At 53.8% G+C, this 10,362-nt stretch overlaps 1 protein-coding gene across 1 annotated transcript; it reads right to left on the bottom strand.

Annotated features, from left to right (window-relative positions):
- Positions 1-1,685: 1,685 nt before the first annotated feature.
- DOLPP1 (dolichyldiphosphatase 1) lies at positions 1,686-8,598 on the bottom strand. Its single transcript, XM_080927724.1, has 8 exons — positions 8,331-8,598; positions 5,146-5,246; positions 4,861-4,945; positions 4,667-4,766; positions 4,426-4,524; positions 3,825-3,953; positions 3,434-3,523; positions 1,686-1,866 (listed from the first exon to the last, which is right to left on the bottom strand). Exons 1-8 carry the CDS (start codon positions 8,404-8,406, stop codon positions 1,830-1,832), a joined length of 717 nt encoding a protein of 238 aa, XP_080783850.1. The 5' UTR covers positions 8,407-8,598; the 3' UTR covers positions 1,686-1,829.
- Positions 8,599-10,362: the final 1,764 nt, after the last annotated feature.

Raw genomic sequence — 10,362 nt, 5'->3', positions numbered from 1 at the left:
AGAATACATTCTGCTGGGGTCACTACTAGTTAGTAGTCACAATTGCCAAGATTCTGGCTTCCCCTATCCAACTGCTCCACGTGAGGGTCTATCTCCCATATCTCTCAACAAGAGAGTGGCTGTGAAAACTACATGCCTCAGGCCAGCCTGTGCTCAGTCTGTGCTGCAAGGCCACAAGCTTGGTGGCAGGCAGTTCTCCTGAGGCAGACAATGCAAGTGAGGTTGGACATGGACGCTGTGTGAGGGCAGATGTTCCCCAGTCCTCAGGACTATGATGTGGAAGAAAACTTGGCCAGAGGTAGCCAGACAGGGAGGGCTTTTGACAGGAGAACAGACCAGACATCACTGGTATTGGCACCAGAGGCTGACAGGCCTGTGGCAGATGTTGGGGCCATTTAAGCCCTCACTTTGGGGGCTAGAGGGGACTAAATATACTGGAAATGCTTGTGACTTCACAGTCTTACCACATCCTTGTCCCTGAGGCCATGTGTGCCCCGGCTGCCTCCTTTCAGGAGCTCAAGTAATGTGTGCTCAACTTCCAGAGTTTCAGATTTTATTTTAAAACAATAGTAAACAATTTCATTTGTTTTCTTAAACCACCTCACACTTGGCTTGTCTCAGGCAAAAAGTAAAAAATAAAAATCCTAAGGGAAGGGGAGGGGATGTGACTGACCTACCTCCTTAGAAACCAGCCCTGGCCCTGGCATCTGAGGGGCTTGGACACGGCCTTTAACAAACACAGAGGAAAGCACCAAACATTTGTGCTTCAGCAGCAGGCTAGGGGCCTCCACAGGGAAAGGGGAGGGCTCAAACAGCTCTGGAAGCATCTCCACAGCTGTGGCAGGCCAACCTGGAGAGAGGCTTTTAAAAGGGGATCCTCAAAGCTGGGAAGGTGGGAATCAGAGAGCCCACACCCAGGCAGACTCCAGTGTCAACCTGCACTGGTTTCCAGCCTCCAGGGCAGGCCAGGAAGAACAGGGACAAATCCAGAGCACACGGGGCAGGCGATCCCAACTCTTGGTTCTTCTCTTTTGTTCAAGTGGGGATGAAGACAGACTGCTACCGATGGCCAGACAAAAGGAGCTGTAAACGTTTGGGTATACTCACCCCTATGTGCAGGCTCTTTTGTCAGGAAGGGAGAGAGGACCAGAGAAAGCCCTTATGATGTCGGGTTGATACAGGGAAAAACACAAGCCAACAGCCCAGCCAGACAGAGGGACGGATGGGTGCTGGCTCTGGGCCTTGCCCCAGACAAGGAAACACTGACAGGGTTCTGGAATGGCAATGGTGGCAGGGACAGCAGGGGATGCCTCACTCTTGGGCCCCAGGCCCTGCTCAGGCCCAGCAGGAGGCAGGCTGTCCTGCCCAAGGCTCAGAGCACAGGGTCTGGGAGCTAACCTGGGCCCTTTGTACACAGGGCAGCTGCCACAGAGCAGCCTCTTCAGCATGAACTCTACAATTCCGAAAGAATAAATAGTGTGCATTTCGCTACCTGGAGTTCCTGATCTCAGGATCAGAGGTACAAGCGCTATCCCTGTGCTCTCCCCACACACTGAGGCCTACCCAGTCAGGAGCTGGCAGCAGCAGAGACAGGGGCTCTGGCCATGTGACCCACACACAGCAGGCCCTCCCTAGGGTCCTGGCTGAGGACCTGACTCAGCACTTTGGTCCACCGTGTCCATTAAAATTAAAATAAGGGAAAAAAAAGGCTCCACTTGGTGACTCAGGTCTGTAGAGGCCTCTGCTTCACCCTCCATCCATCATTCTGTCCATCCTGCAAGGCATGGTGCATGCCAGATTCGGAGGCTTGATCCAGCCACACCAACCAGTCACTGCAGTTTTGTCCCCAGTTTGCGTTGTCTGTTCCTGCAAAACGGGGCTGGCTTAGATCTGGGGATGTCTGGTACTGAGTGGCCAGTCAGTCCCACAACTGTCCTCTCTCCCTGCTTAGTCTCAACACCAAACCATAGCCACCCAGGTCAGAGCCAGGTCAATCAGAGCTCCTGCCATGGGCTAGAACCTGAAGAACATTTGGCTGGGCCATATCATAGGAACCCAGGTTTCGAACTCAGGAAGTGAGCCAGGGTCGGGACACTTGGCTGGGCCTGACTAATAGTGGGGAGTTCCTTTACAGAGAAGTAAGCCCAAGAAGGTTCTTCTGCTACCCCCACAGCAGCTACAGAAAGGTGGTATGCTCTTCCTGCAAGATGATGCAAGCAGAGGAAGGGGTTCCCAGGATGGAAGCAGAATCTCTGCTATTCTCTAGAAGGCTGGCTGAGGCTCAGCAAGAACAGTGCTTGTGTGAGGTACCTGTAGAACTAGAAGGCTAACTAATGTGGCCCACAGTCTGGTGTCATGTGGCCCCAGGCCCCCAACCTGCTCCTCTGGCTGTCACACATGGATCTGTGTCTCAAGAGCATCATGCATGCTGTTCCTTTTCTCAAATGCCTCTCTGTCAGCCCTGCTGCAAAGGTCTGCTTCCTCCTGGGAGGGTCGACCATCCTGCTCTACTCTGGGACCCTGTTACTCTCTAAGCCTCTGAGCCTCGCTCCGAAACATGGATCTTGTGGCTGGCCCTTCCTTTCTCATGGGTCCCTGCTGCTTTGAACACCAGAAGGGTGGGAGCGTGGCTGTCTCGCTCTGTGCTCAGCCAGGGAGAGAATGATGGCAGGTGGCTGAGGGTGAGCAAGATAGCGCTGGCCACTCAGCCAGGTGGAGCTGAGCCTGAGGCATCTGGGGCCTTTCTGCCACTAATGGGATTGCCTTGCCCTAACCCTCAAATCCCCTTTCCTCATGGATCCAGGCTTTACTCTTAAGCTCGTTAGGATAATGTGGACCTTGGTGTACTAACACATTGCTCAGCTACTGGACACCTCCCCTGCTCTGCCCTTCCCAATGGCTCCTGTCCCTCTTGGAAGGTCTCCCAGGCTTTCTCTGGTGCCTGACCTGCTTCAGCTCCCCTCAGACCTAGGAAGAAGTTGGCTGTCCCCAGCCCTTAATTACTCCACCCCAGATGGGGAAAGGTAAGTAGTAGAGCATGAGTCAGGAGACACCAAAGTCCAGCTTTGCCCCAAATTGTAATCAGCTTCACACTGGCCTCCAGCTCAGCCTGAGCTTACCCACCTAACAGAAAGCTTATCATCTCTGAGGATGGTCACACTCATAGGCCCTGAAACCCCCAAGGCCTAGCTCTCTGGACTTGGGCTTTAGAAGTAAAAACAGACACACTAGGCCAGTAGTTTCCTATCTGCTCTCTCACCCACTAACAGACAGAGCTTAAGCAACTTCGTTCCCTCTGAGCCTCAGCTTACCCACCTGAAAAAATGGGAGCATAGCATATGTCAATGTCAGAAATAGAAGCAGTGTCTAGCTTCTGAGGAGCCTTCCAAACAGGTTGGGGTGAACAGTGATGGCTGCTGTCCCCTTAACTCACCTGGCTTCTGCCCTGGTCACTGTGTACTCAAACCAGAGCACATTGGGAATGAGGCTCGTGTCCCGGATGAGGAAAAACTCAGAGATGGGCCTGGAAAGACAGATAACCAAAAGCCAGGGCCACAGTGAGGGTGTGAGCAAGCCACCAAGCCAGTTGTCCCAATAGTTCCTGGTGCCCCTACAGCCTCCTCCACAACTCTACAAGACTCTGGCTACCTTCTAAGTCTCTATGTGCTAAGGCACTCTGGCTGCTGAGCCCAGGAGACTCATAAGCCCCTGGGGGAGATGGTAGCCAGGAGAGGCCTGGACACTGGACCATCCAGGACACAAAGCTCTTCACAGACATAACTGCAGGAGGGGCAGGGACAGAGCTGGAAAGGGGAAGTGGTTACCAGGCTGCTATCCTGGGGAACAATGGGGTGAGGATTTCTTGGGTGATGATGAACCAGGCGATGGCCATGAGGCTTCCAGCAACACCCCCATAAAACACCTGGCTCCAGGTGTGGTACAGCAGGTAGACCCTGGAACAAGGCCAGAAAGGAAATTCATGAGAGCCAGCCAGGTAAGGCCTATACAATATCCCAGGCCTAATGTTCCTAACAGGTTCCTCAGGAGCCTAGGTATAGGTGTGAAGACACACACAGACAGAGTGGACACATCCAGAGGGCAGCAGGGATGGAGAACACACCCATCTCCACACCTGCTCCTTTCTGTCCAGCTCTTAAGCATAGCCCCCACTCCACTCCCCACCCCCAGAAAGCTGGGAACAAATGGCTAATGCAAGAAGCTAATGTTAAAACCATTGCTTATCTGCTACATTGGAAAGGGCATCTGGAGCCCTGTCTGTTAAAATTAAAGACTGGGTTCTTTTCCCAGTCATAAACTACAGTGAGTGTCTGGGCCCAGGTCCACAGACACTGTTCAAAAGTGACTAAGACCTAACAGGACCCCAGCTGGGCAGGTTGCAGGGTAGGGCTCCTCCTCCCTCCATACCTGCTATAGGAGACTAGAAAGGCCGCGGTGAGGAGCCCTAGAGACAGCACGTGCCTCCACAGCAAGTCCAAGAACCTGGCGTTATTTGTTTGGTGCATTCTGGGAAAAGAGGCGCATCAGACAGCCTCAGCTTACAACCTGAATCCAGGCCTCCCAACAGCCCCTGGTCCCATTCAAAAGCTTAGTGCAGCAGTCCCCAGCAGAGCAGAGCTACACAGCAGGGCATGGATGGGGCTCTCACCTTAAATACAGGAAAAGGAAGGAATAGACTGAGAAGAACCACATGAACTGGGAATGACTGGAGGGCATCCCGTATTTAGTGCCCACTGCTGTGTGCGGGCCTGGGGGAGAAAAAGAACAGGGCATCATGGGAAGATACAGTTTCCCTCACAATGTCCAACGTGAAGCCCTGGGTCCTCAAAGTCTCTGCCCTACCTCCACAGGGCCGAGGCTCCTGGATGACGTGTTTGATCAGCCAGTTGACGCCCTCATTCAGTGCCAGTCCCCCAAGGAATGAAATCTGCTGGGAAAGATGGGCACTCACTGGGCCTCTGCATGCCTGGAGCTAACACCCAGTCCCTGTGACAGTGGCCTCTCAGTGGACAGCCCAGACCAATGAGTGAATGACCTGGAGCAGCCAGGAGACCCCTACAGACTTTGCAGGGGAAGGCACCATAGACCAAAAGAGAGTTCTGGGCAGTGGATGTGGCCAAAGCTCACCGTGTGTAGCTCCCGCTTGAATATGATGAGAGTCACAAAACCAACAATAACAAAAATAGGGCTGAGGCTCAGGTAGGCCAGGAGGTGGCCAGACAGATCACCTGTGGGAACAGAGTAACAGCATGAGACAAAAGGGGAGGTCCTAGAGCCCAGGGCCACAGTCATGGACATCCCAACTCTCCCCCCTTCCCCCCCCCCCCCAGTTGTAAGGTACCCATACACCATGAGTTTCAAGAAGTTGTTTCTTTGTTCCCATTTTACAGAAGGAAGCGAGTCTCAGCATGGTTATGTGACTTGTTCAAGTTACACAATCAGAAAGACATGGGACCTGGATGGACGCAAATGTCTGGCCTGGTCAAGATATTAAACCGATCGCTCTGCCAGAGGGGGCCCTGAATCCCGAGGTCCGATCTGGCATGTGTCTGGGCTGCCCCCATGGGGCTGGGGCCTCTGGAGACACCTGTGTTCTCCAGATATAGCCACTGGACTCTCCAGTGGAACCGTCTCAAAGTGGCCACCCACAGCAGTCAGCCAGTTCTCAAAGCTTCTCCATAGGCAAGGCAGTGTGCTTCCTCTCCTGGCAGACCCTGGAGGGAGGCAGTGAGGACCACTGGCCTGAGAGGCAGAATCTAAGATTAGAGTCATGTCTTTAGACAGGCAAGACCCTGTGCTCAGGCCACAGTCACCACTGAAACAAGGGGGCAGACTAAAAAGCTACTGTAAGCCAGGTGCCACCAGTCACTTTCAGGCCTTAGGCAAGTTTACCTCCCTAATCCTCTACTTTGTTTCCTTTGGGATGTATCTTCCAGAACTGTGTAAAAGTGAGGTAAAATGCCTGGCAAAGAACTCTGGAACAGATACCACTCACACAGTGGCGATCACAGAGGCTAGGTGATCACAGGATGGGAAATGGTCCACACTAACAGTCTGGCTTTACACAAACAGGCATAGACCCACAGAGGGCAGAGAGCAAATTCCAGGCCCCAAGGGATAGACTCACATATACCTTATCTGGCCCTACCAGGAAAGACTGGCTTAGAGTTGGCCAGAAACATAGGTTCAAATGCTGATGCTCCCACATCCCACTAAGGAACTCTGAGTGCTCTCCCTTCTCAGAGCCCATGTCTTCCCATCCCTGAGATCCTGACTCTGTCACAGCTCAACTGATAATTTCTGGGCTACGGAGGCCAGGGCACACTAGGGTCCCTGAACCTCTGACCAAATTCCTCAGGTTGCCTTATAGCAAGCAAGAGCCTCAGGTTTTCCTGAGGCCAGGGGCTCTAGCCTCAGCTCTCTTTAGTCCACACGCCTCCCCTTGGGATGTTTTCTTAGGCCCTGCTTACCAGACTCTGGGCAGACCTGGCCCACTTCCCTCCCACCCTCTGCTCCAGTTGCAAGAACATTCCTCTGGCTCCCTGAACACACTGTGCTGTCCTACTTCTGGACCCATGCACACGTGGCTTCCCCCACCTAGGATGCTGCCTAGGTGAACTCAAAGAACAAAAGCTAAGATCAGCCACAAATCCCACAGTCCCAAAACTCTCAGCCTGACTAATGGAGATGTGTGATTGGGATATGGTTCATGACCTACTGGTTAGTGTAAGTAGCTGTGTGAGACCTCTCTTTGCCCTCTGTACTTTAGGTCCCACGAGGGTAGTGACAAGGTCTCCATACCCTCCTGACCAAGTGTAGCAATGTATAACACACCTGCCACAGAGCTTAGGCATGAAAGAAGCATGTTCAGTGTATTGAGTGACATGAAGTGTGGAAGTACCTTGACATGTTCTCAGGCTCAACCAGGTCCCACATCACACACAGCCTGTATGTGTCACGCTATTCATAGCTGCAGGGGCCTTCTCACCTGAAAGGCCACCAGCCCTCCAAGAAGCTACTCTGAAGACAGGGAGGGAAAGTCTGGAAAGTTAAGTCTCTCCCTTTTTCCAGGCCTGGTTTCCCTCCTCTGGAGCAGAAACTTTCCACAGAGCAATAGTGCAGGGACTTCATCATTCCAAACCCCAAGCTGGCCCAGGGCCTAGCACTTGGGAGATGCTAAGGGGATGCAGAATGGATGGATGGATGGGTGGGTGGGTAGGTGGGTGGATGGATAATGAACGGGCACTTTGATAGGGCCCATCCCTGGGCAGGACTACCACACCTTAAGTATAACCCAGAACACTCAGAGCCAAAGTTCTGGCCTGTAGCCCTGTGTTCTCAGCAGACCCAAGTTCTCAGGGCTTCTACCCAAGAGAACAGGCCCTTCCTGGACAACCAGAGGCCAGCAAGGGGCCCGTGGCTGCTGGGCAACAAACATTTACCCTGGGAGGGCGCTGGCAATCTAGAGATATAAACTACAGGTATTTACTGGGTGTGTACCGTGGGCCAGGCTCTGTGCCCAGCACCTTTCAGGTCATTTGAGTCACACACCATTACAGAAAGGAGACACTGTACTTGGAGCCACTTAAGATGAAGTGACTAGAGGGGTGGTGCCTACCCTGGAGCCCGGAAACGTCTCACCCCAAGGCCTAAGCTCCGCTCCACTCTACCGAGCCTAGCCGGAACTTCAGAACCGTGGCTAATGGACCTTCCCACCAGAGAGGCGGGCACTCCCAGAGGCGTGTCAGATGGAAGCTCTTACAAGTCAAGCTCCCGGGGGCTGCATGCCCACTTGGCGGCTGGCCTCTGCCGTGCTGCTCAGGGCGTGGCGCCACAAATTCTCCCAAACCTGGCCTGGGCTTGCACACTCCCTGCAACTGGGAGCTTTCTCCAGCGAGCAGCCAGCTGCATAGTGAAGGAAACTGGCACTCCCTGCACGCCCAAGTAGGAGTGCGGCCTCTCTGGCTCGGGGGAGGGCGGGGCACAAGGGACAAAGTCCAGGCCCAGATCCTCGCCTGCCCTACACAGACCCCCTGCCCAGGACAGCCCACCAGTACCCTGGGACCCCGGAGAGCGACTCGGCCGCGCAGCCGCAGAGCGTACGAGCCAGCCGCTCACAATTTCTCCCAGCTCATCGCCGTTCCACTGCGCCTGCGCGACGCGCGCGCTGGCCGAGCCCCTCCAAGGCTCGCTGTTTGACAGTTCCCACCGCGGTTCCGCCGCGCCCCTAAGACGGCCCGCGCGGCCCCGAACGCCCGGAGCTGAGACGCCGGCTCCGGGAGAACGTCCTCGGAACCGAGGCAGGCTCTTACCTGCAGGGTATTCGACGTGGGTGAGGGTCACTGGCCGCCATGAAGCGGGGAGCGAGCACTGTCCGTCCGCTGCCATCTTACCCGGAGACCGGGCTTCGCCGAGCAGCCAATGGGGAGCAAGGGGGGCGGTGGTCCTGACCTATCACGCCGGGGAGACGCCACGCACCCAATCCGAGGCCGATTGCAGGTAGTGGCGCAGCCATTCAGTGTGCAGGCCGTGAGGCTGGCCCGTGCGGCGAATCAGAAAGCGGGGACCCTCGCTGCTTTGCCAGTGCCCAATCACGTGCGAGCTCAGGTAGTTGTCTAGCCAATCAAGAGAATGGATGGCTCCAGCGCAGGACAGAGAGCAGAACAGCCAATCAAATGGTAAGCTTGGCTCGGAGTGTGGGAAAGGCGAGCCAATCAAGCGCTATCTCGGGGGGCGTGTTGCACTTTGGTGGGAGCTTTGGTTCGGCTGGCACCTGCGCCCAGTTAAGACTCCCGAGAACCCAGAGCGCGGTGGAGAGGGAGCCTCAGCACCACCGGCTCTCAACCGACCCATTTTTGAAAACAAAAATTTGTACCTCACTATGAAGCCAAGTTTGCCTTAGCATCATTTTTCCTCGTCCTGCAGGTTCTGACTTCCTGTCCATAAATGTAAACTGAGGTCAAAGACCTAGAGCGATTTTTTTTTTTCTGTCCTTTACTGACAAACCCTTTCTGTTAAAAGATTATTGGTCCTAACTTCTGGGATGTAGCACGTTTTAGATATCTTAGATGGAATGCTACAGTTATGTCAGTTACACTATGTAGTGAAGCTACTTGGGAGCATTTTCATTATAGTCCTGATGTTCCATCTACCCTTCTCTGTTTTCCCAAAACATTCTTGAGGAAACAGTCACACCTCCCTTTCTGAACCCACTCTCTCCAGACAGACCTACTTCCAGTCTAGGCCAGATTCCAGTTCCTCTAGTTCCGCTGCGAGGAATGGGCACACACGCACTCCTGCCCCATTTGCCTGGCCCAGTCTGGCTTATTTGTCAGTTCATACCTTCAGGTTCCTAATATTAAAGGGTCTCCACAGAAGCAAGGGAATCTGTGAGTTGGATACCAGTCTGGGCTACCTCAGAAAGGGGCTGAGGGAGCTCCAGTGGTCTCCCACAATTGCACCTCCTTTGCCTACCTCATCTCTGGCTACACAGGAATGTAATTCTTGTCTGGTTTTGCCAGTATGCGAAGGTTCTATGACCTCACTAAGCACCAGAGCATGCACAGTTTGTGTGTGTGTGTGTGTGTGTGTGTGTGTGTGTGTGTGTGTGTGTGTGTGTACTTTTTTTTTTAAGCGGGTTCCTAATCGGCCTGTGGTCCTGGGGGACCTAGTAAGTCTGGGTTGGAGCCTTGGCCTCCATATTCTATGTGCTGAGGTCACTAGCTAGAGTGGCTTAGTCTGGCAGCCTGTGGAAACTAGAATTGCAGGTTAGTCTAAGTAGGCTGGGGACATGCTGGGGACTCAGAATTCAGCTGTGGGTCAGGAAGACCCCTGCCCCTAGCTGTGTTCAGCTTCTCCTCCATCTCCACACTCAGCCTGAACTTGTCTAGGCCAGCTGGCCTCACCGCCTTGTCACCTGCCCTTAGCTCTCTCTCAGGCAAAGTCATTATTAGCTTCTGAAAAGAACGAGGTGTGAAAAGTGCTCATGAGCTTCCTAGAATAGTTCTGTGAGACAGCGCCCATGGAAGATCAGGCGGCCTTGCCCCTCCTCAGAGTTCCTGACACACAGGGAAAGAGCATCCCTGAGGAAGTGTCGAGATGAGATGGAAAATGTTTGGGGTGAGTCTCCAGCAGGGAAAAGAGCTGGACTTCTTGTGGTCCAGCCTAGCTGGGTAAAGAATCCCAGGATGCTGGGGGAGATGTGGGGTGTTGGGCCACCAAGGCTCTGAGGGAATAGCTGGTACTGAGGATAGGGAAAGCTCTGAGAGTAAGTAAGTAATGTAGGATTTGGGGGGGGGGGGAGGCAGGGTCTCACTGTGTAATTTTGGCTGGCCTGGAACTCAT

Source organism: Micromys minutus (assembly GCF_963924665.1).
Source record: "Micromys minutus genome assembly, chromosome: 13".
Taxonomy (NCBI): Eukaryota; Metazoa; Chordata; class Mammalia; order Rodentia; family Muridae; genus Micromys; species Micromys minutus.
This window is presented reverse-complemented; position numbering and strand designations above follow the sequence as displayed.

Bases quoted from the DNA above. Each gene is read 5' to 3' on its own strand.
- DOLPP1 (XM_080927724.1), bottom strand. From the start codon at position 8,406: ATGGCAGCGGACGGACAGTGCTCGCTCCCCGCTTCATGGCGGCCAGTG. The intron at 5,247-8,330 runs GTAAGAGCCTGC...CTGTTCCCACAG, and splicing joins CCACGTCGAATACCCTGCAG to GTGATCTGTCTGGCCACCTC. The intron at 4,767-4,860 runs GTAGGGCAGAGA...TTTCTCCCCCAG, and splicing joins GGAGCCTCGGCCCTGTGGAG to GCCCGCACACAGCAGTGGGC.